This window comes from Fusarium phalaenopsidis, assembly GCF_050370095.1.
Source record: "Fusarium phalaenopsidis strain FUZ10S chromosome Unknown contig_32302, whole genome shotgun sequence".
Lineage (NCBI taxonomy): Eukaryota > Fungi > Ascomycota > Sordariomycetes > Hypocreales > Nectriaceae > Fusarium > Fusarium phalaenopsidis.
Genome location: NW_028145405.1, coordinates 3,047,520 through 3,071,342, shown reverse-complemented (window position 1 = coordinate 3,071,342; position 23,823 = coordinate 3,047,520). Strand labels below are relative to the sequence as shown.

The 23,823-nt window shown below is 54.4% G+C and overlaps 8 protein-coding genes across 8 annotated transcripts; 3 read left to right on the top strand and 5 right to left on the bottom strand.

The window, feature by feature from the left end:
- Window positions 1-333: 333 nt before the first annotated feature.
- Window positions 334-2,102, bottom strand: LRP88_08314 (chaperonin-containing T-complex subunit CCT4; the record flags this gene model as incomplete). The annotated part of the gene is made up of 4 exons (XM_083244822.1): window positions 334-1,176; window positions 1,227-1,882; window positions 1,936-1,987; window positions 2,040-2,102. 4 exons carry the CDS (start codon window positions 2,100-2,102, stop codon window positions 334-336), a joined length of 1,614 nt encoding a protein of 537 aa, XP_083099316.1.
- Window positions 2,103-2,560: 458 nt separating this feature from the next.
- On the top strand, window positions 2,561-4,036 carry LRP88_08313 (proteasome regulatory particle base subunit RPT1; the record flags this gene model as incomplete). The annotated part of the gene is made up of 4 exons (XM_083244821.1): window positions 2,561-2,563; window positions 2,614-2,705; window positions 2,762-2,876; window positions 2,924-4,036. 4 exons carry the CDS (start codon window positions 2,561-2,563, stop codon window positions 4,034-4,036), a joined length of 1,323 nt encoding a protein of 440 aa, XP_083099315.1.
- An 815-nt stretch (window positions 4,037-4,851) lies between these two features.
- On the bottom strand, window positions 4,852-5,455 carry LRP88_08312 (uncharacterized protein; the record flags this gene model as incomplete). Its single annotated transcript, XM_083244820.1, has 2 exons — window positions 4,852-4,998; window positions 5,054-5,455. The coding sequence occupies 2 exons, from the start codon at window positions 5,453-5,455 to the stop codon at window positions 4,852-4,854; spliced, it is 549 nt and encodes a 182-aa protein (XP_083099314.1).
- Window positions 5,456-6,551: 1,096 nt separating this feature from the next.
- LRP88_08311 (ubiquinol--cytochrome-c reductase catalytic subunit CYT1) lies at window positions 6,552-7,882 on the bottom strand (the record flags this gene model as incomplete). The annotated part of the gene is made up of 4 exons (XM_083244819.1): window positions 6,552-7,224; window positions 7,285-7,347; window positions 7,489-7,646; window positions 7,808-7,882. 4 exons carry the CDS (start codon window positions 7,880-7,882, stop codon window positions 6,552-6,554), a joined length of 969 nt encoding a protein of 322 aa, XP_083099313.1.
- Window positions 7,883-8,454: 572 nt separating this feature from the next.
- LRP88_08310 (GTPase-activating protein RNA1) lies at window positions 8,455-9,769 on the top strand (the record flags this gene model as incomplete). The annotated part of the gene is made up of 2 exons (XM_083244818.1): window positions 8,455-8,649; window positions 8,705-9,769. The coding sequence occupies 2 exons, from the start codon at window positions 8,455-8,457 to the stop codon at window positions 9,767-9,769; spliced, it is 1,260 nt and encodes a 419-aa protein (XP_083099312.1).
- A 743-nt stretch (window positions 9,770-10,512) lies between these two features.
- LRP88_08309 (uncharacterized protein) lies at window positions 10,513-11,313 on the bottom strand (the record flags this gene model as incomplete). Its single annotated transcript, XM_083244817.1, has 1 exon — window positions 10,513-11,313. The coding sequence occupies one exon, from the start codon at window positions 11,311-11,313 to the stop codon at window positions 10,513-10,515; it is 801 nt and encodes a 266-aa protein (XP_083099311.1).
- Window positions 11,314-13,476: 2,163 nt separating this feature from the next.
- LRP88_08308 (proteasome core particle subunit alpha 7) lies at window positions 13,477-14,488 on the top strand (the record flags this gene model as incomplete). Its single annotated transcript, XM_083244816.1, has 3 exons — window positions 13,477-13,479; window positions 13,556-13,780; window positions 13,841-14,488. The coding sequence occupies 3 exons, from the start codon at window positions 13,477-13,479 to the stop codon at window positions 14,486-14,488; spliced, it is 876 nt and encodes a 291-aa protein (XP_083099310.1).
- Window positions 14,489-14,656: 168 nt separating this feature from the next.
- On the bottom strand, window positions 14,657-17,738 carry LRP88_08307 (DNA-directed DNA polymerase; the record flags this gene model as incomplete). The annotated part of the gene is made up of 2 exons (XM_083244815.1): window positions 14,657-16,665; window positions 16,724-17,738. The coding sequence occupies 2 exons, from the start codon at window positions 17,736-17,738 to the stop codon at window positions 14,657-14,659; spliced, it is 3,024 nt and encodes a 1,007-aa protein (XP_083099309.1).
- Window positions 17,739-23,823: the final 6,085 nt, after the last annotated feature.

Here is a 23,823-nt window from a genome sequence, read left to right as displayed (position 1 = left end):
AGTAATAGGCTCTCGAGTTTGCAAATGCCTGCCGTCTTGTAGTTGAGCGAAAGGAGAGAATTCGTTGAGTGTTCTGCTGTTGTTGAATGACAATTCCAAAGGGTGATCTGCTCTAACCTGCGATTATGGCAGGAGCAGCCTCTGTTGCACCTGCCGACTACAATAACTCCTCATGAGCATCACCACTTGAGACATTTCAACTCATAAACATCAGAAATACACTTAGACTTCACCCGCAATATACAGGATCGTAAATACTTTTAGCAGACTCATGCCCCATTTTGGTATTCTCATACAACCCAAGGCAGAACCCCGCTGGAGGGATATCTCACTCTATCTGGTCAAAGCAATGTCGTCTATCCGCAGAATCATCTTCACAGTCTCGGCCGCCAGCTCGATCGCGCTTGTGCTAACGAGGAGGGGCTGCAGAACGTTCTCCTTGGAGATGTTGGTGTTGACACCTCCCGACTTGATACTGACTCCCGCGTTCTTCTCACCCATCTCGTGACGATGTCGAAGCTCCGTCACAACCTTGATGCTGTTAAGACCAGCGTTCTCAGCCAGTGTGGTGGGAATGACCTCCATAGCATCCGCAAAAGCCTTCCAGCAGATGGCCTCAGTGCCCGTCAAGCTGCGCGCTTGCTTGGAGAGCTGTGCGGCAATCTCAATTTCAGGGGCACCACCACCAGCAATGAGAGCCTTCTTCTTCACCAGACAGCGCACAACGCAGAGCGCATCGTGCAGACTTCGCTCAGCTTCCTCCAGAATCAGAGAGTTGGCACCTCGCACCACCACGGAGACAGTCTTGCCGACCGACTTGGTGCCCGTAACCTTGACCATGCGCGATCCCGAAGACTGTACCTCCTCCACAAGGTCAGCATAACCCAGCTTGTCCTCAGTAAAAGAGTCGATATCAGCGATGGGCTTGCAGCCAGTAGACTTGCAGATAAACTCGACTTCATCGCGCTCAATGTCCTTGACAGCGAGGATGCCAAGCTTGGCCAAAAAGTGTAGTGATAGGTCGTTGACGGCGTCACGGAGGATAGACTTCTGGATCAACAGGACGTTGCACTTGGCCTTCTTGATCTTCTTGGCCATGTTCAACAGGTATAATCGCTCCTCCTTAACGATCTTATCCATCTGTCGGTAGTCGTTGACCTGGATGGTGTTTTCCATCTGTAAAGTGTGAGCATGGTTTCTTACCCACATCAAGAAATCGCACATACATCAGGCTTGGGGGGGCTCAGCTGGAACTGAATCAGACCAATCTTTGCCTTCTCCATGCGAACTGGGCCACCGGCGTTCTTGAGCACGGGCTGGGTAAGAACCAGACCATCCACAAGCTCGCTGTCCTCGATCGTTCCTCCAACTCGCTTGACGATTCGGATGTTGTTGAGATCGACATTGTCGGCGGTCTTCAGGTCGATAGTCTTTGTAACAGAGTTGACGGCCATGGGACCAAGGAGGTTCGAGTACTGAGACACAATCTTGGACGACAGCGAGGTGTTGGCGGCCTGGAGAAGAGAGGCGGTATCGGTGAGGGCGATGGGCAGGGACATCTCGTGGAGGACCTCGACGGCGGCGGCGGCAGCTCGCTGGAAGGACTCGGAAATAACTGAGGGATGGATGCCCTTGGAGAGAAGTCGGTCGGCGGCACCAAGCAGACTTCCGCAGATGACGACAACAGAAGTGGTACCGTCACCAGCTTCCACATCCTGAGCGCCCGAAAGGTTGACCAGCATCTTTGCTGTGGGGTGCATGACCGACATGCTCTTGAGCATGGTGTTTCCATCGTTTGTGATAATGGTCTCGCCCTTTCCACCACGGATCATCTTGTCCATTCCTCGAGGACCGAGAGAGGTTCTGATAGCATCGGCGACGGCTATGGGATGGTCAGCATGAAAGAGACGCTGAAGCGGACCTCGGGCGCCGTACCTCGAGCGGCGACGATGTTGGAGGAGCGCACCGCCATGGGCTTCTCCTTATCCTATGGACATGGTCAGCGGGGAGCTCAAAAGCTTGGTGGAAGCTCTGCGTACACGAAAAGTAGCATTGCTGGCGCCACCCGCTGCAGGGGCTGGAGCTGCGGCCGGGGCAGACATTTTGAAAACGAGTTGGCGGTGCCAGGAATCCTCAAGACAAAACGAAGATGTTGATGGCGGGGCTTTTGAAGGAACACGACTTCGCAGTAGAATCCAGCAGCCTTGACAATGTCCCACCTCCCTAGGCTGCCCTACTCCGCCGTAGGAATTGTCACCCAGAAATTTTGGATCGGGGGTACAGATCCTCCAGCTCCGAGGGGTTCCTCGATCTAGCCTGCTGTGGCTTAGCCGTGCAGCAGCCTCATGGTGTGGGTCCGTGCTTGAAGCTCAAGGCAACTCACAGATTACGGAAGGCCCTCACTGACACCTCCATCTCCAAACAACCACGACGTCGACAACAAACCCATCAACCTCTCCCATTCTCCTCACCACCAACAACACCCCCCGCACTCTCACCGCATACGATCCTCGATCTCGCATAATTACATACCAGATCTGTCAGACCTGCGGAGTTCATCATGGTGCGTCATCGCGCGCCCTCGCAAGCTTGCTTGCCTACTGACAGCTCCAGCCTTCCGCAACCGGTCAAAACTGGGAGAAGTACCAGAAGAACTTCGCCGACGATGAGATAGAAGAGAAGAAGATCACTCCTCTAACGGACGAGTACGAACGACGCGCCTACAACGACAGACAGCTCTGGGATGGCTAACGCTTGGTAGGGATATTCAGGTTCTCAAGACCTATGGTGCTGCACCCTACGGAACATCCATCAAGAAGCTCGAGAAGCAGATCAAGGAGAAGCAACAAAGCGTTGATGAGAAGATCGGCGTCAAGGTTGGACTACCAGTCCATTTCCCACCAGCAATTCTAACTCTCAACAGGAATCCGACACAGGACTTGCGCCACCACATCTATGGGATGTCGCCGCCGACCGTCAACGAATGTCTGAGGAGCAGCCCTTCCAGGTTGCGCGGTGTACAAAGATCATTGCCGACGAAAAGGGCGATGAGTCCAAGAGCAAATACGTCATCAACGTGAAGCAGATCGCCAAGTTCGTTGTCCAGCTCGGTGACCGGGTCAGTCCCACAGATATCGAGGAGGGCATGCGGGTTGGTGTCGATCGCAACAAGTACCAGATCATGCTTCCCTTGCCACCCAAGATCGACGCGAGCGTTACCATGATGACTGTGGAGGAGAAGCCTGATGTCACTTATGGCGATGTCGGTGGCTGCAAGGAGCAGGTTGAGAAGCTTCGAGAAGTCGTCGAGATGCCCCTGCTATCTCCCGAGCGTTTCGTGAACCTTGGTATTGATCCTCCCAAGGGTGCGCTTCTCTACGGCCCTCCCGGAACCGGCAAGACCCTCTGTGCCCGAGCTGTCGCCAACCGAACAGACGCCACCTTTATCCGAGTCATTGGTAGCGAGCTGGTCCAGAAGTACGTCGGTGAAGGTGCAAGGATGGTTCGAGAGCTGTTCGAGATGGCACGGACAAAGAAGGCTTGCATCATCTTCTTCGACGAGATTGACGCTATCGGCGGTGCTCGATTCGATGATGGTGCCGGTGGAGACAACGAAGTCCAGCGAACTATGCTGGAGCTGATTACACAGCTTGACGGTTTCGATGCACGAGGAAACATCAAGGTCATGTTTGCCACCAACAGACCCTCCACCCTGGATCCTGCCCTGATGCGACCGGGTCGTATTGACCGAAAGATCGAGTTCTCACTGCCCGACCTCGAGGGCCGAGCCAACATTCTACGCATCCACGCCAAGAGTATGTCCGTCGAGCGCGACATCCGCTGGGAGCTGATCTCCCGTCTGTGCCCCAACGCGACGGGTGCTGAGCTGCGCAGTGTGTGCACTGAGGCCGGTATGTTTGCCATTCGCGCGAGGAGAAAGGTAGCATCGGAGAAGGACTTCCTCAGCGCGGTGGACAAGGTCATCAAGGGCAACCTCAAGTTTAACTCGACGGCGACGTACATGCAGTACAACTAAGGTAGACATTGGGCAGCGGTGTAATTTAATGCGGTGTATGGGTAAAGGGCAATTGGATGGGCGGGATTATAGACGCCTCAATGAACAAGTTACTTTTACAAGCCGTACGCCATTTAGGTCTTCCTCCGTAATGTTTGATGCAGGACAGTTTAAAAAGGACCCATACGTGAATGCCTTGGTATCAATTAACTTTGCGGATGTGAGCTTGCCGGCTTCTTGTAGCCTCAAGCTCATTCTCTATATACTAGATCTTCCTCACCACAGTCAGCCATAGCAACGTTTCCCATTGCTCCTTGTGGCCACCGTCGATTAAATTCACATTAGAGACAGAACATTGAGTATGTTGAGTTGAGGACTTTATTAATATCCTTCGTTGTAGGAAGGCTCCCGCCGACAATACTTGCAGGAACTGAATCGTACAAGATGCCGCTGACATCCATGTTTCTATCTATCTACCTAGTGATTCCCGAAGCAGTGTTGCAACCATCCATACCATGCGCATCAGAACCGAGGCCCGCCCGAGGCCTTGAAATGAAACGCCATTGCCCAACCCAAATGCTTGTTCCCCATAATGATGCGTATGTAGTTGTTCCCTTCCCTTCCCCGCCTCATCTGCTCAAAAGGAGGGCCCCGTCGAAGAGTGATACGCTTGCTAATAACTCCCAGATGCAACGTGTACGCCCAGAGTAGTTGCGAGAATCCCATCATTAATTGTCATTATAAAAATCCACCGACGCTCTCCATATTCTTCCTTCAGGAGCCCTCCATGCGGGAGAAGCAGCCCAAACATGCAACGTCTCCTTCTGCACCGCGTTCTATGCAGCATCGACTACACACCACAGAGCGGTGTCCAACAGCGACCCATCCTTTATTTGCTTCTTGTCCTCCCTTGGCACTGCGTTGTGAGTGTTGATCATCGTCGGCGTCGTGCATCTGAAAAGACCTCGAGAGCGCTTCTTGTTCTGATAGCAATGTGTCTCTATCCAGGTTCCAGCCTTGACACTCCCGAATGCAAACAAAACACGTTCGTTCACCACAGCCTTGGCATTCGGCAAACGAGTCGAGGTCGGACTTTTTAGTTGGTTTGCGGTGGCAGATGTGGCAGGGAGCGAGGACGGCACCGGTTGGCCGAGGTGAGGGACGGCTGGCGAAAAGGGGCTGCACCGGCATCATCTTGAGCTGCGAGGACCGGCGCCGCCTGTGGGAGTTGGTGTAGGTAAAGTTGTCGTGAGCGAGGATGTCATCCTCGGTGATGCGGGCACGCTTGGTCAGGGGAAGGATCTTGCGCGGGGTGATGTCGGGCCGCTGGTTGAGGAGGTAAAAGTCCTTGGGCTGGTCGGGGCGGTAGGTTGTCGGTTCATGGTCATCGCTGAGTCTTCGCTTGATCCCAGGGCGGATGTCTTCACCGACGAAGGGCATGGTCGCTGGCGATGTTTTTGATGCCGTCGCCGGTGGGTGCTTGTTTTGGCACGCACGGCTCAGCGAGAGGGGGACCGTCTAGGTAGGAAAGGATAGGGAGAGAGGTAGAAACTCGTACAGAGAGAGGAGGAGGAGGAGGATCAAAATTGGTCGTGGAAGGGCGTGGTGTGAGAGAGGGAGAGGAGGTTGAAGGTTGGACAGGATGAATGGCGAGTGAGTGGATTGGATGGGATGGAAGAGGCGTCGGTCGGAGGCAGGCACCTGCTCCCGCCGAGAGTGCTCCGTGCTCCGTGCGTGAAGGAAGCCCGTCCAGGTGCTGGTGCTCCCGGGAGGTGGAGGGGAGCGCTAGCGTCTGTCGAGTTATCGTGGCGAGCATCCGCTAATGAATCCGTCCATCCACTATGAATATTGGTGGACCACTAACGCTCAGCAACTCCAGTGGATTCCTACCCTCATCGTGAATGTGAACGCAGCACGATGATACCAACAGGCAACAATAATCCCTCGTATGTGAATTCCACTCAATTGTATCACCTATCTCTCCAAGCCCACTTAATGCAGGGATGCTGTGTGTTTGCACTCTCAACTCGTCATATACGTAAACTCGCAGCTTGACTGGGTCGAGGATCTCATACGTGAAACTTAATAAATGCAACTTCACATGCCACCTCCCGACGCTGCAGTGATTGATATCCATTTATATCTCGATGAATTATACAACTTGTGCATGGCTACGCCACAAGGCATATATCTTACGAGTGGCCAGGAAATGTACAGTTACTGTTGCATATTCAGACACCTCATACATGACCGTTGATGAACTTTGTTGGCCAACTCAACCTCAACCTTCCTTCATATAAAATAGACTCCCTCAAACTCCCTCAACACACTTCACAAGGGAACCAACATGTTCAAAGCTCCAGATGTAGTACTAGGTCGAATAAGGTATTGGGAACGATTCATCTGATTTACACTCTAACATCCGCCGCCTGCTTTCCTTCCTTCCACGACTTCGCCTTCTTTTCTACCCGCCACCGCCGACAAAGGAGCTGCTCTAGGGGGCGACTAGTATACAAATGAGACTTTGACACCTTGTTTAGCGGCGGACCTTGACCTCCTTGGGGGGGTCGTAGGCGATCTTTCGGGACTTGAGCCAAGCCCACTTGTATCGCTTAACCCAGACACTGACGGCCCAAAGCGAGGCCGACACAACGAGCACCTTCATACCCATTCGCTTTCGGTCGTCCATCTCGGGCTCGGCAGCCCAGTTGAGGAACTCGACAACATCCTTGGCCATCTGAGAGGTGGTGGCGGGCGTGCCGTCCTCGTACTCGACGAGGTCGTCGTACAGGACACGGGCCATAGCAATACCGGTACCGGGGAAGTAGGGGTTGAAGTTCATGCCGGGAGCGACCTGGACGCCAGCGGGGGGCTCCTCGGGGTAACCAGTGAGCAAGCTGAAGATGTAGTCGCAGCCGCCGTGGCGGGCCTTGATGATCAGGCTCAGATCCGGGGGAAGGGCACCGTTGTTGGCGAATCGGGCAGCCTCCTCGTTCTTGTAAGGAGGGAGCATGTAGTCGGCCAGCTTTCCGGGTCGCATCTGGATCTCGCCCTGCTCATCGGGCTCACCGGGGTACTCGTTCTCCTCGGCAAGGGCCTTGGCCTCGTCAACGGTCAAGACGGCACCGACCAGAGATCGGTAGGGGATTCGGCTAAGGGAGTGGCAGGACTGGCAGACCTCCTGGTAGACCTGGAAACCACGGCGGAGACTGTGAGGGTGGGTCAGCAATTCGACCTGGTCGTGAAGCGGGCATCGACGGCATTCTTACGCCTGGTGGTCGAAGGTCTTGAACCACTGGTTGTGGACCCAAGGGTACTTGGTGGGGTGCAGACTGTGATGGCCTGGTCAGCAATTGTCACGTCCATCAATTGTACGGATCATCGATGCGTTGCAGCATTTATGCCTCATCCCGTGGCTCGGGACGGGACGACATGTGCCAGCGCGGCGACCGTCATCAGGGAGCAGCACGTACCCCTCCTCAGCGGGAGTCATGGCATGGGCCACGGGGCCATAGAGATGGTAGTACCAGGCAATGGAGCCCAGGGCGAGGGTGGTCGAGGCGGCGGCGGCCACGTTCAATCGAGTGGCAGAGGCATCGCCGGCGGCGCTGGAGCTCGAGGAGGCGGCACGCTGGTGAAAAGACACAGTCAGCAATTGGATACATGTATTCCAGGCCCATCCTGATGCGATTGGCGTGGTTGCGGCGTGTCGAGGCTCGTGGTGAGGTTCCCTCGGCAAACGGGAAGGGAAGCTCGTCGTCACCCGCGGGTTTCGTCTGGATCGTGCCATACCTTGGAGACAGCGGAAGGGCCGTTCCGGAGGCCATTGAAGGTGCGCGTCGAGCGCAAGCACGACCTGGCAAGCATTATGGGCAAGCTAGACCGTCGCTGCTGGATGTGCCGCGATCGAATGTGAGACGTCGATGGGGAATCGTTCTCGGGGTCGGAGGACAAAAGGGCTCAGCAGAGATCATTAGCATCAGACAAAATCCTATCGAGCGTTCCGAAATGGACCGACGCTGATTGGACGCGGTCACGTGCTGATGCAGCCGCTCTTGACCGTGGTTGCTCTGAGCCTCCGGCGGAACGGCAGGTGACCAGTGGTGACCTAACAACTTCAACCACATCCCAAGTTTTTCCGACCCGAGGGGAAAAGTCGGGTTCTCTATGGATGACTCAGCAGGCCATGGCTCGGCTGCCCATGGCGATGGGAAATTGCGAAAAAATTCCCAGCCCAAGCCTCATTCGGACGTCAATGTACTGCCTAATCTGCGGCTTGCCCCACCCCCACCTTGAATCAACTCCCACAGTCTTTTGCCCGCTTGGCCTCGAGTCTTCAGTTTTCCGCTACAACTTCTTGCGACATACAAGCAGCAGCATCCTTGCTCTTCAGCACTTGGCGACTTTTTTCTTTGTGCGCTTTACTTTTTACGAATAGAATGGCTCCTTCCGATAAGCTCTTTACCCTCGAGGGTAAGGGCCTCAAGCTCGACACCGCCGAGGATCTCGAGCCTCACATCGCCCCTCTCCGGGCCCAGGACGACGTCGAGGAGGTTCGCCTGCTGGGAAACACTCTGGGTGTAGGCGCCTGCAAGCTTCTTGGTGAGGTCCTCGCGACCAAGAAGGGCCTCAGAGTAAGTCAACTGCCCGCCACTCTGGCCAACTCTTCACTAACACCCCCCCTCCCAGGTCGCAAACCTCGCCGATATCTTCACCGGCCGACTCCTTAACGAGATCCCCGAAGCTCTCTCCTCCCTCCTCACCTCGATCCTCAACCTCCCCAAGCTCAACACCATCAACCTTAACGACAACGCCTTCGGCTTGAACACCCAAGCGCCCCTCGTTGCCTTTCTTGCCGCCCACGTTCCTCTCCAGCACCTCTACCTCAACAACAATGGCCTGGGCCCCCATGCCGGTATCCTCATTGCGGATGCCCTGTCCGAGCTTCACGCCAAGAAGGAGGCCGCCAGGAAGGAGGGACAGGAGGTCCCTGACCTCGAGACCGTCATTTGCGGCCGAAACCGACTCGAGAATGGAAGTATGACGGCCTGGGCCAAGACCTACAGCCTTCACAACAAGATTAAGGAGGTCAAGATGGTGCAGAACGGTATCCGACAGGAGGGTATCTCTCATCTTCTGAGCCAAGGTCTCAACCACGCCTCCGAGCTCAGGATTCTTGACCTTCAAGACAACACCTTTACCGTGACCGGAGCCAGAGCCCTCTCTAAGGTGGTCTCTAACTGGACCCTCCTGCAGGAGCTCGGCGTTGGTGACTCTCTCCTGGGTGCCAAGGGTGGTGCTCTGCTTGCCGGTGCCCTGTCCAAGGGCGCCAACACCAAGCTCGAGACCCTGCGGTTGCAGTACAACGAGATCACCGCCGCCGGTGTCAAGGGCTTCGCCGCCGCCGCCAAGGATGGTCTGCCTGCCCTGAAGCGAATCGAGCTCAACGGCAACAAGTTCACCGAGGACGACGAGTCGATCCTTGCTCTCCAGGAGCTCCTCGAGGAGCGCAAGGAGAAGAACGGCGGTGACGTCGTTGCCGAGGATGACTGGGGTGTCGACAGCCTGAGCGACCTCGAGGAGCTCGACAGTGAGGAGGAAGAGGAAGAGGAGGAGGAGGAGGAGATCGAGCCCGAGGAGCGTGCCGAGAAGCTGATCAAGGAGGCCGAGGAGGCTCAGGAGGAGCCTGTTATCCCCGTCAAGGACAAGGAGGTGGACGAGCTGGCAAAGAAGCTCGAGAAGACAGGAATTTAGATATACCAGCACAAACAAACCCCCTTATAGATGAACTACACGATGATGACCATTCACTTCAAGCCTAGATGGAATTTGATACCCCTTTCAGGATGATGGCGATGATACGAGCATGTTTAAGATTACAACGAGTAGCAGGTTCAGGTACTCATACCAACACAGTGGATATCAAACTGAGAAATAAAACCAATGTATTAACTTGAACTATGAAAGTGAAATAGACAGGGCAACAATACATCGGATAAACATCACGCCCGCACCAGGGCCAATTTGGTGAGTACGAATCATCAGGGGGCAGGAGTTGCTGTTGATGGGGAGAACGACGTACCTCTGGCCAACGAGATTGTTGCCATCTGCGTTCTCTAAAAAGACACAACGTTAGCACACATTGCAACGCAACAGCTGGACAACCTGAAGGAAAGTACAGGAGAAAGGAGTTGTGGTAGTTTGCAAAACGAATTCCCCCCCAGCGCCAACCGTTCCATAATCCTTAAAAGCCATTGTTTCGTCCATAAGCTCGTCCATCCTTTGTGTGTAGATAAATAAGGGTGCCAAATAGCAACTGGTATCTCCTGAGACCCGCCATCCTTCCAATCATGTTTCCGTCTTGCTCGTTCATTCTCGTGCATAAACTTCCCCCATACAAGTAGATCTGCCTCTCCCAGAGCCTCTATCTGTCGTGGCCGCAGACTGCGTGGCCGTGCTATTCTGACGCTTGGCTTGGGAGAGGGGACAATGCATATTTACATAACATCCATCGAGTCCGCCTCCTGCGCTCGGAAACCTTGATAGGCGCCATACTGGGTCGCCATCTCCATCATCTGCTGTTGACGGGCAAAGTCGGGACCCATGTAGACAGGGTCCGTAGCGTGGGTGTAAGATGGACCACAGCTCTCATAAGTGCTCCTAGGCTGGCTGTCCATAGCTTGTCGCTCGCGCTCTCGTCGCATAAGTTCCTCATAGCCTGAGGCCATGTAGGGTTCCATGTCCTCCTCTGTGTTCTGAACCCACCTACCGTCACCTGCTTGAACTGGAGTGCCGTCCAAGCTCATGACTGGCTGGTTCCGCCCAGTCAAATTGTCATATCGCAGGCGAGCAAGTTGCTCCTCATGCTCGACGCTGGTGCTGCTCCATGCCAGAGCGGGAATATCCCCTCCGTTGTTAGGAGGGCAGATGTTCCAAAGTTCAATGAGTCTCTCCTGCTGTGGAGGGTCGGCGACCTTGAACAGCTGAATTTGAGAGGGTGTAAGTGTCTTTGGGTTCACGCCATGGTATTGCAAGATAGTCTCGACACTGGGGCCCTCGGTCTGGGGAGGTTCTGAGGAAGGTCGAGGCTGCTCCTGGGGGGCTACTTGGGGCCTCGCGATATGGGCAGAGTGGGTGTAGTGAACAGAGGAGTAGACGATGGGCTTGGCAGGTTCTGGGTGGTGCTCTTGAGAGATGGGCGCCGGGGCGGGAACAGGCTCTGGGTTGAAGGTGAGGTTTCGGGAAAAGAGGGCAGCGAGGTCATCCTGCATCTGCATGTTGGGCTGGATAGAAACCATGATGACTGATATGGCTATGCGAACTGTGATATATGTTAGCAAGCTATATCCAGATCGCAAGGTGGGGGTGGGTTGTCGCTCTACCTAGCTGAGCTGTGGTTGTGGTTTTTGTGAGAGCACGCAAGTCTGTGTGAAGGCAGATATTCCAATGTTTTTTTCTGTCAGAAAAGCAAGGGATTTGGCAGAGTCAGTAATATGTTGAGGTCAAGTCGTGAACTTGAGATGGATGCTTGAGTTGGCTGGACTGGGGTGGCAATGAATGCGGCGGGGTGATATAGACGGAGGTGTTTCGGTATCTTTTGCAACGGCGCAGACGGAACGGGGGGAACAAACGGTGGGATTTTATTTGGGAGCTAAGCTAAGCCTCTGGAAGGGCAGCAAGGAGTGTTAAAGAACAAGAAGGAAAGCCGGAGGAAACAAGAGGGACGAGAAATAAAGAGCTCTTGTCTCTCTGGTTCGTTCGGGGGACCCTTTATTGGGCGTAGACGGGACGTGGGCGTTGGAGGGGCTTGTCTAAGAGCGGTGGACCGTTGGGTCGGATTGCAGGGAGCGCACGGGGTGCTTGCCCGAGTCGAGGTGGGGAGAGACAAAGCAGGAAGGATGGGATGATGTGGTAGATTAGCCAGTGCTGTGAGGAGTGCAATAAAGGGGATGTTCAAGATACGAGCGTCTCTTTCTTGTTGTAGAGCAAGGAATTGGTGAACAAAAGTGATCAATGTTGATTGAAGCGGCAGAAGTTGAAGGTGATGATGGATGGATAAAGATGGAGGGGTACTGTGCAGAAGCAAGCAACGTGGGACAGCGGGACCCCTTCCCTTCTTCCTTCCTTCCCTGTCATTTCAGGTTGCCATCCTTTTCGGGTCATGACGCAGCGGAGGCAAGTGACACAGGCACATGATTGCCATCATGATGAAGCGCTGCTGATGCACGCTCCCATTCTCTTTGCTCTCAACTTATCTACAAAGCGACTGTGATCTTGTTCATTGCAATAGTTCAATTAATCTCCCCAAGCTAGGCAGCCAATACTCACTCGTCGCATTCACTTGTTCACGCCGTCAAGGGTTCAGAGTCAGGAAACCACTTCCTACAGCCCCCCGGCCCCTCGGGCTTGCGTGACCCAATGAGCCTGTGCCACACGACGACCAGCACTAAGCGCGCAAGCATGGGCTGTCAAAGCATCCATGATGCATTTCACGCCCGTTCCAAGCGATCTGCTTTGATCAACAAGCCGGCTCGGCCACGTTCTGCTTTTGGAAGCGTGAACAATTCATCCTCACTTCTGATATTCATTGCCTCTTGTTCGATCAGAGCAGATCGACTCTATTCCCTCATGTCTCTCTCACCCATCCCCCCCTCCTTGCTAGCTCACGTTAGGCCTCAACAAATGTGCCAGCTCAGACTCACCGCTAGCAACGAACTGGTCATTCTGTTTCTGTAGTGGCCCTTTAGTGGCCCTTCAAGGGTCGGCGCTATGAACGCTTGTCGCTCCAGCATCAAGACATGCAGCCAACTTGACGGTGGAAATGGGCCTCGGAACGGGCGAGACTTGGCCGTTTCATCTCCAGAGTCGGTCAGGACGGTTAAGACCAGTTCTGATGCTTTCTGAGTTTTGAACGGCCAGGCAGCTACGAAGAGGCATAAACCTCAAAGTGCCTCTAACGAGTGTCATCCATGGCTATGAAATGGCATTAAATACCCCATGCAAATACGCGCGCTCTAGACCCCAAGGATATCAGATCTAGAACGGGACCGTCCATTCGTCCTGCATCGCATTTCTCGAAGTTCTGCTGCAGGGGAAACCGATGTCACACGGGAGGGGCTAGTGGGTTGGTTCCTAAGCCACTCCCGCATCTCACTAGCCTCCACAGCCACTTTCATCATGTGGCTCGTTGATCGAGGCTGCAGGTGGCAGATCGTGGCTAGTTGCCGGTGGCTGGTGCTCTGTGGCTGACACATTCGTCGCCTCAGGCACCAGCTCCCCAGCCTTGCGGGCGGTGCCGTGCAACTGCAACACGCAGCTCCAGGCTGCCTGAAGGTGAAGCTCCAAGCCAACTCCATCGCAAGCACCTCGACAACCAAGCTCTCTCCTCCCCCAATTCCCAACCATCTCGCCCTGCCTTGTCGAGCTAGACTTTACGAAATTCACGAGAGCATAAAGACAAAATGGTGAGCAGATCCCGCACGTCATTAACCATCTCTGTCGTCATCCCCAGGGAGAGCTTCCAGGTGCTGACCTTCATAGACGTCGATAGGCACGGGCTACGATCTCCTCAACTCCATCTTCTCCCCCGATGGCCGCAACTTCCAGGTCGAATATGCAGTCAAGGCAGTGGAGAATGGCGGCACTTCCATTGGTATTCGATGCAAGGACGGTGTCGTCCTAGCTGTCGAAAAGGTGGTCGCATCAAAGCTCCTAAAACCCGGCGCCAACAAGCGTATCGCTACTGTCGATAGCCATCTTGGAGTTGTAGGTCTCTCTCTACTACCGCGCTCGCTTCTCGACTTTCGTTACTAATGCTCTCTTCAGGTGTACTCCGGCATGGTCCCTGATGGACGTCACTTCGTCGACCGCGCCCGCGACGAGGCCCAGAGCTGGCGACAGAACTTCAGGACCCCCATTCCTACATCCGACCTGGCTACCCGCATGGGCGGCTACCTTCAGGCCTACACCATGTACGGCTCCGTTCGACCATTCGGTATTACCGCCATCGTCGGTGGTTTCGACACCCCCGAAGAGACTCCCGTTGACGGCGAGGTCGGCTCAGGACCCAAGTGTGGAGCTGGCGGCAAGATTGAGGGCAAGCATGGTGGTCCCTTCCTCTACATGATCGAGCCCAGTGGTCTGTACTGGGGCTACTATGGTGCTGCGACTGGTAAGGGTCGACAGGCCGCCAAGGCCGAGCTCGAGAAGCTCGACCTGCCCGCCGGCAACATCACCCTAGAGGAGGCCGTGAAGGAGGCTGCGCGCATCATCTACGTGGCGCAGAAGGACAACAAGGACAAGGACTTTGAGCTAGAGATGACCTGGATCAGCGGGCCCGATGGCCCCACCAAGGGACGGCACGTCGAGGTGCCAAAGGAGCTGCGGGAGGAGGCTGAGAGATTAGCAAAGGCTGAGGACGAGCTGGACGATGATGATGAGGATGGAAAGGACGACGACAAGATGGAGGACTAGAGAGAGCACTGTGTCAAAGAAAACCAAGGCACCTGTACTATCATGATGACAGGATCATAGAATTTTAATGGTTCATCTGCAAGCATGGCATTATCTCCGGTCTATCTATATACGCCCATCTAGGCGTGGGTCTATTTACAAAAAACGACGGATATCCTTCTGGGGGTATCAAGCATTGTTGGCCTGCGAGGCCAGGTTCTGGCACCAGTTGTTCCAGTCTGCAAAGAATGAGCTCTGAAGCTTCGTCTTACCAAGCACCCAGTTGCACTGCGAGGTAGCATACACAGCAGCCACGTCTTCGATCTTGCTCTTGTCGGCGGCGAAGAGAGTTGATGCAACAACGAGACTCGCTGCGCTGGCGGCCTTGGCGTAGGCGTGAGCGTTATCCTGGCCGGCAGCCTCATGCACCTCACGAAGCAGGTTCAGCAGGTCATCCTCCTCAGCAGCTTCATCGGCTTCCTGGCGGTTGCCACGAGCCTTCTTGAGGGCCTTTTGGTAGTTGAGAATGATCTCGCACGCTCGGGTGGCGAGGGCCTTTGTGCTGGTGGTACGCATGAGGCCCAGCAGGGGCAGCAGCAGGGCCGGGGCGAGGGGGCTGAGGGACTCGTTGCGGACATAGATGTCGAGGAGGTCGAGGATGCGGTGCTTGAAGTTGACGACGGACTGCTTAGCGTCGCGCTTCTGCTTCTTAGAGTCAGAGCCACGGTTCTCGATGCGCGGTTTGATGGCCGCCGCGAGCTGCTCGTCGATGGCAAACATCTCTGAGTCGGACATGTCACCGTCAGAGTCTGATGATTCGGCGTCGGCGTCCTTGTCCAGGCGGTGGCTCTTGAGGATCTTTTCGAGGAACTCATCCAGGTCCTGGGGTTCGTCCTTGTTGTCGTCATCGTCTTCCTCCTCATCCTCATCGTCACCCTCGTCGTCGTCTTCTCCGTCTCCGTTTTGCTTGAGATCAACAAACTCAACATCAGAGTCAATCTCAATATCCGAGTTGTTCTCATCATCGTCATCTGACCCCTCCTCCTCACCGTCAACCTCCATCTCGTCATCCTCGGTGTTGAACAGCTCCTTCTGGCCCTTTGTGCTCTCGCCGGATGCCAGGGGGTCAGTAAGGAGCTCCAGGCCTGCAGCTGAGATTTTGGGTGTAAATGCGTCAAAGACTTGCTGAGAGACCTGGCGCATAAGGGATGAGGGTCGTGCGACCATTGAGAGCAGAATTTCCACTAGAAGCTCTGAGTTTCCCTCCTCGCTTTCAGCGGACTTGCCCTTCTTAAGTCGATCAGAGTACTGGTCGAGGTCCTTGAGGACTTCCATCGCATCAGGATCTTCATTGTAGAGCTGGAAAATAGACACAGCATGTAGCATGGCCAGGCCCTGGGCGAGGTTCTTCTCGTCGTTGTCTTTTGTCTTGCGCTTCAGCAGCTTCTGCATTCTCGCAAGTGCATCCTGAACGGCAGACTTGATCTCCTCGGACATGGCAACAGAGTCAGGGTCGATGGAAGCCACGGCCTTGCAGAGAGTGCCATAGTCCTCTGTCCTTCGGCTGACCTTGGCGAAGGAGGACTCGAGGCGTGTACGGCAAAGCTCGCGAATTCCCTCTGTCAGGACCTCTGCGGGGATGTTCTTAGGCTGGGAGTATGCCAGCTGTGATAGCTCTTGCAGGGCAGCAGAAAACACGCCTTGCTGGATTTCGCCAGACGAAGACGATGCCGAAGCGGTCAGGATCTTGGACAGATAGTCGGCAGAGATCCGAAGTGTGGATGTAGCTTCATCAGCCTCCTGTTTAGCCAAGCCGTCGTGAGGCTTCTTGATGATCCGGATCGCCTCGAGCCCAGTCTCTTCCGTCACATTCTGCAGAATCTTGTCGATCGTCTTCGAGCGGGTTCGCTGGTCAAAGTTGTAGGCGCCATTCTGGCCCAGGAGGCTCTTCAACAGGGGTATCAAAGTGGAGGGATGAGCCGCGTTTACTGCCTCGATCGCGCGGAGGGCCTTTGTCGCTGCTCGGTGGAGGTATCGGTCTTCCTTGGCAGCTTGGTTCATCATGCACAAGGTGAGGTTCTTGCTGAAGAGGACCTGGATGTGGGAGGGGAGGTCGGCGAGTCCCTCGAGCATCTTTTGGAACACCATGAAGCCCTTGAACTTTTGGCCCTCGGTGGCGCCCTTGGAGAAAAGGGAGTCTATAGGGGTTAGTATGCGCTTCCAGGAGATTGAAGGTTTTCTTACCATCAACTACACGAGTCCAGAACAGTTCGAATTCGTGGACCTCGGATTCTCCCGCCTTGACGTAGTGTGCCAGGATGATATCCCATACAAAGTGCAGCTGCGCAGTCCAGCTGGCCTGCTTGTTCTTCTGACCGCGCTCATTCTGCTCCTTGTTCTGATCTTGGAAACTCTCTCTCAGGACTGCAGCAACGTCACCGAGGGACTTCTTGGAAAGAGGGCTGCTCTTCCATGGCTTAACCTTGAGATCAGGGAACTTGCTCGTTGCGACAAGCCAGATGGCGACACCTTCGGGGGTCTTGCCCAAGTTCGCCTCAGATACCTTCTCCAGTGTCGCCTCGGCATCCTTTTGCTTCATCTGCTCAATGGACTGGACAATGACCCATCCACACTGCGAGCGAAGCCACACCTTCTTGCTGGCGAGCTTCAGCAGCAGATCAAGCACCGTGTTCCACCTCGAGATATCGCGGAAGAGGATGTTGGCTCGGACAAAGGACTCGATTCCAAACAGCTGGCCAAAGAAGTGGTCTCTCTCCTCCTGTCCGGGGATGTTTCCAATGGCTTGGGTCTTTTCGGTCAGGATCTGGAGGACCTTGTCGAAGGAGAGTCCCTGATACTTGGACTCGGCAAGCGCCTTTTCGCCATACAGCTGCCCAAGGATCTCTGTGAGCACCAGGCTGAATCCAAGGCGCGAAGCATTTCTGCCACTTGCGAGTCCACGGAACAGGCGACGGTCCAGATGCCGTTGCAAGACAGCCTCTGGGACTCCCTCTCCGTCCAGGAGGCCAGAGACGATGGAATCGGCAGCCTGGATCCGGTCATTCCCATCCTCGCTCCCTAGGAGCTCGTAGAGTCCAGCTTCTCGTTTGCGCTCGTCGCCCAATGGCGTCTCGACGAAGGGCGATTTATCAAAGGTCGGCTTCGGTTGCTGGGCGGCTTTCGCAGGAGTATTGGAGTCGTTCTTGTTGCGCTTCTTGGGGTTCTGAGCGGCATCCTTGGCCGCGCGCTTTCTCTTGCCACCTTGACCCATTTTCAATTGTTTATGGGGTTTGGACTTTGAGGTACTGAATAGCTTGTAGAGGCTGCGCTGATCTTATCGCGACGCTACTGGCGATACTTTTTCAAAAAATTACAGGGACCTCGGGTTCTGCCAGTCCTCACCGCTAAAAAGTCACCCCGCAACCCCACGTCCCGGCCATGAACCATATGTGGGGGGCTTCTAGAAATCTTCAACTTCATGAACTTGACGAGATTTACTTGATACGGCCGAGGAACTTGGTATTGGCTGATTACGCTGTTATGAATTCTCTTATTTGCCTTGCTACGTGCCCAGAAGTCACTAAAGAGTCTTGTCTCGTCTTCAATTGCCCAGTTACACACTGATGCATCTACTCAATGATCAGACTGAACTCACTCTTGTGAAGGAACACGTGAACTGGAGTTGGCAATTGCATCCAAAAACCCATAACGCAGCACGTATTTATACACTGTTCTCGGCTGACTCGGGAATAGGTTACCGTGAGTTACCGTAGTCTCGGTGAAATGATCCTTACCAGTGTTCATTGACTCACAACTCTTTGCCGGCTGTTACTCCAGCAAACTCTTCGTCCCACCGTTCTAACCAGCAATTGTTGACCATATGCAGAGTTTTTTTGTTGCGGTTTTTTTCATAGTTTTACGGTGAGGATTGTATTTCCACTTCCATGCTTTAGTTCGTCCGTTTACTTCACACCGCCAGCACTCGTCTATTCTAACCCACAGGATGGTGGGTGTCAACTGCATTCCATGGAGCCTCAGTCAACTCAGCAACGAGAACAAAGAGTCCACAAGCTAACCCAGAACAAAACCAAAACTCCGGCCCCAGTTAGCCAGTGACTAGACGCGCCCTTTGTTTTGAAGTCTCGCTCCGCGTTTGCTCCTTACCCTATGTCACTAGGTATGGGACTTGGGTCACGCACTTTGGTCGATAAGAATGATAATTGATAGCAATGATGATTTTTCCGTCTCTCCTATTCCTCATTCCAAGGGTCTCCGTGTCCCTATGTATGTTTAATTGCCTATATTGATATCGATATTCTAATCTCGCCTCATGTGGCTGGTAAACTGCTACCTGGCAGTTGCATATAGCCATGTGGATGGCGAGGCTGGATAGCTTCGTCCCGCCAGCATGGGAACCCAAGTCTATAATTCACTCCCGGGCCTCTTCCGCGGTGGGAGCAGCTCTTTTCCAAAAACCTTCTTTGCGCCGGTCAAGTCGCATTCGCTTCTCCACTGCCCAATCCAGACCAGGTGAAAAAAAAATCTCTTTGCTTCCCCATCCCGAGCGCCCCCTGACTGCGGGCTCTGGAATGCCAATAGGAACAGCAGAGTTTCGCTGCTGCTACATAAGCTCGACGCATGAATATTGACCCAGGCACTGGGGTTATATGTTACATCGGCGAGCGGGGAACAAGGTTGCGTTTCATCGGGTCACTTGTCAAGTTGCTACGTGAACAGGGTTGCTGTTTGGGATAGATTCGACCCTTTGCTTTGCTTCTCAGTCGCGTGTTTAGCGGTCGTCAGCATCAGGAAACACTGTTTCAAGCAAAAACACACACATACAACATCGCAAGGCCATGTTTCGATGGCTTCAATGCCGCGCTTTCTCCATCTTTGGCGGGGCGGAGGAGCCGGATCTTTACGCTGGAGCTGCCTGATGCTACCCGGACGACGTGAAACCCGCAGGGCCATGATACGCTGTGCTTCCGGTTGGTAATGTTTGTTTAGATGCTTTCCAGGGCCAGTCGGCGCAAACATCGGAGCTGTTACCCATGCCATGCCATGCCACCGTTGAGTAACGAGGTTCAACGCTAAAGAGACCAGCGGGGCATCAACAAGTTGTGTTGTGCGTGCACAAAGATGAGGCTCACAACTTACTGATTGTGTTGTATCCATAGAGATGCATCCGCGCACATGCATAGTTACGCAACACCACGGCAAACACCACCACAGGCTGCGTCTGCGTCTGCAGCTGCAGTCGCCATGACCCGAATCAAAGCTCTGCAATTACAACGCCCGCATCGTCCGAGAAAAACATTTCGCATCTAGACAGACACCTGAGACGGAGCTAGCTGCTGGACCCTGAGTGAGCTATTCGGAGCTACCCTGAGCTACCCTGAGCTACCCCGAATTAGGGACTCCGCTCACAACGTCTTCATCTGAGCTTTGATCTTGGCGGAGCGCACACAAACCCACAGCGGAAATGCCACGAGGGAGCAAGATCCGGATGGCTTCATATCCGCAGGGTCATGACCTTGCTGCGGCTGAGCTATGCTCACGGCGTGGAATAGGCGAGAGGCCCGACTCTGTCCGCCCGCATACCTCACCTGAGGGTTGTGCGTGCGGTCTCAGTCTTGGTCGGGGGCGAACAAGAAGAAGCTTGGACATGCGCTGCGCTGCGCAGCGCTGCGTGCGTGCGTGGTCTTGGACGAGAGGTGGTCTCTCATTTCCCGGCCGGGCAAATTTCATGCCCGTGCTCGCAGAAACGGCCAGCCGCAAGCCTGACTGCAGTGCACTAGGCTGGCTACGTGTTCGTCTGGTCGTACGACACAAGGACCATGTTCGTTGTTGAGATATGTTATGTCGAACCGAGAGGGATAACTAAGAAGCTGTCAGTTTGGTCTGGTTTGGTTGCTGTGTGGGTCGGCGACCGACAGGCAGCTTCACGGGACCGTTGTGCATGCTGCATGCCACGCGCAAGAATGTTGATCAGGATTCGGGCAAGATACGGGGAGATTGCACAATTATAAAGTTGACAAGCTCCAGTCTACTGCTCAACTTCGCCGAACTGTGGCAGGCTGAAGTAGACGTTTCGGGACATGATGAATAAGACAGGATTCACGCCGGCACACTTTAAACAGCTGCGAATAAGGTCAAGTGCGTGCCAAGTGACGTAAATCTTGGCCAGTTTAGCCAGGTACGCGGAAGCTCTGGCATGCGGGCATGTGGCAAGACATGTCTCGAGCCGGCAGCCTCACTCTAGAGGCGGACGTGGCACGCTGGGGAAATGAGTAAGTCTTTGCGGCTCATCATAGACACAGACGCATGAGCCTGTCACGGCCCGTTCAGTTGGTTGGTGAAATCAAAGTTGATGGCACGTGCATCTGCAATTCCAGATCCCCCAAGCAACAATTGCAGGCCGAAGCTGGGGATGGCCGGCCTGGAGCGGTGACAGGGACAGGCCAGAGACAAAGATAGTCGGTAAAGAAAAAAAAAACATTATCACAAGTCATTAAAAAGAAAGCAATTCACGACGGCGTCTTTCGCCAAGCGATTCAAGGGGGAAGAGGCGCCGAAATATCTCGAGCTACTAGACAGCCACGGCCGACTATCTGACATGTCGTTGCCGACAAAGAAAAACCAGAGACGGATCGTAGATTGGTTCTTGTCTTGGAGCTGCTTGTTGGTGGCCGGCGGAGGCGGAGGTCCGGGGCGATGTGGGGCCGGTCGGTGGCCGGGACCGAAAAAAGGAAAGGAAGCAAAAAAGGGAGGGAGAGGAAACAAAGAGCACGTGATCACGCGAAATTGACTGGGTTACCGACGCCAGGAAAAAAGAACGCGACACGTCCAACGCTTGTTTACTTTGGACTTTTTAGCGGGTGTTAATGTTTACCCCACGAACCACATCCCGACGGCTTCAAACGCCGCACAGCGGCAGCATTCGGAAAAGTTCCAGCTCTGCCCTGGCTCTTGCTCTAACGGAATCCTGCACAATGCATCACACCATCACATTGCGGGCATTTTTACCCCTCACTCGAGGGTCAGGAGACGCTGTGGATGGTAGGGATGGTGAGCCTCTAGGAGAGAGGGCTTTTTTCTCTGACTCTTGGAGGGGTGACGCGGTGGAGCTAAAAAAGCAGCGGTCCATCCCGCATTGGGAGGAGCCCAGCCCAGGTGAGGGATTGATTGAATGGATGGATTCCCAAGGCGAGCTGACGAGCTGCGAACTCTGACCGGCTTGATGGGATTCTGGGCAAGGCTATTGGACCGTGGCATGTCGTCTCTGACAATTGCGGGCTGGGCTGCAGCTCACCACCATCCGTGGAACCCGGCCTCTGCAACATCATTCGTCTCTGGGGGGGAAATCTCCCATGGAGACAGTAACTAGCTTGCCTCTCACCCCCGCCAGACCGATGAGTGGACATGCTGCGCAGCCTAAGCAACGCCGCCGCCTCGGCTCGTCCGACAGGCTGACTGGCCAGCAGAGGCAGGACAGGGCAGGGAGCAACGGACAAAGGCTTGCAGCGTTATGAGGCCCATCATCTCCAGACTCTAACCGTCCCCGTGCACGCTTCAGAAGAGCCAAAACGGAGCCACCCTCCCCATCTTTTCCGTTGCTATGTACATAACTAGGTACTGAGGTGCAATGCCGGGCGGTGGGCTTGTGATGCGGCTCGGCTGAGACCAGCGGCAGTGCGCCGTGTCGAGCCGGCGTGAGGCAGCATTGCATCGCCCGGGGACCGTTTGCGACCGTCTCCCTAATGCAAAACGTACATGTAGCAGGAGTCGGCAGCGATGACGATCGTTAATAAGAAGAAAGACGGCACATGGTCAAGAATGACGTCGAATGCTGAGACGGTGCCATGTAGGGGGGATCGGGATTAAAGGCGATGGATCGACGATACAGCATAACACAGCACAAGCGAAAAGCACACACTCCCAGCGTCTTAGCCAGACGGCCGGCCGCCTGGGTCCGTATCCATATGCGAGGCCAGCCAGGATGGATTGGATGCATTCATTGCCAGGCCTCTCCCTCACGTCCGTCGCACCTTACAGCGTGCAGCTCCACCGACAATGCCATGCCATAGCCCATGGGCGTGTACTCCGTAGGTAGGTAGTAGTGTCTGTTGGCCAGGGCCGATCCCCAAAAGAGTTCAAGGCGCATCCAATTTGGGAAAATCCCCGATCTTGGAAGAGGGCATTCTTGAGCAGGAATTACTTGATTGACGAGGCTGGGCCAACGCCAAAATCGAGATTGGCGATCTTTTGGGTTCAATACCGAGTCCGCCGTGGCTGAGTCTGGCAATGCTAGGCCGATCACAGTGTTTGGAAGCTGCTGAAGGTGTCTCCAGTGCATGTCTAGGTCGTACAGCATGGATCCTGGATATCGCTACGAACACGCCGACTTTGAGTCCAGAGTGGAGGTTTCGAGGTGGGGGGACCCTGGAGAGAAAAAAGGTTCAGGTCCCCGCTATCGCTCAAAGCTTCAGAACAGAAGAAAGGAAAAATGCACACAAATAGAGGAAGCGAGATTTGTACTGGACGCCGCAGAAAAGGGCTGAAGGTGGAAAGAAGCGAGAAAAGAACGATTCGACCAATCCACTTGCAACAATTGACTTGATGATTGAGCATTGAGTGGCCTCTGCTTCATGGCGGAACATGGGAACAAAGATGGAGCCCAGCCCTTGATCGTCAGCCTTGGACGGTCCCGTCCGTAATATCTACAGGGCAATTTAGCCATGGCAGCAGCACAAAAAGCAATGGACCGAGCTCCTTGTTTGAAACCGATGGGCTGCATAGAAATTCTGTCCAAGTCTCGTGTTTCTTGGTGATGCTGATGCTGATGCTGACAATCGATATGCAAGCCCCAGGGCACACCATCAAAAACGGCGGCCGCTGACTCGTCGCAATCGCAGTCACAAGCCCATCTTTTTTCCTGCAGCTCCCAGGCACGAATGATGCAGCTAAATCTGGCTCGGGTTCACGGCCAAAAAGGGTAGGAAGTAAACAAATCGACCCGACCTGTCGCGACTTTTTCGCGCGCTTGCTGGACTTGATGTCTTTGAAGTTCATAGTTAGAGACATGACTTGGAGACATGTCATCATTGCGATTGACAACTTCAAGACTGATATTTCAATTAATGAAATAGAGCATTTGACTTTACCAAATACATTCATCCATCCGACGCGGTGCGCCAGAGCAAGCTGTACTCCAGTTATTTTTCTCCTCACACCCATGCGAACCCCATCCTATCCCTCAACCTGTCTAGGGCTAGATGCACCTTGGACTCGGCGAACAGGGGAGGACCCCGGTCCAAGAAGCTCCCGAGGTGGTGGTGTTGCTGCAGTGTCAGCGA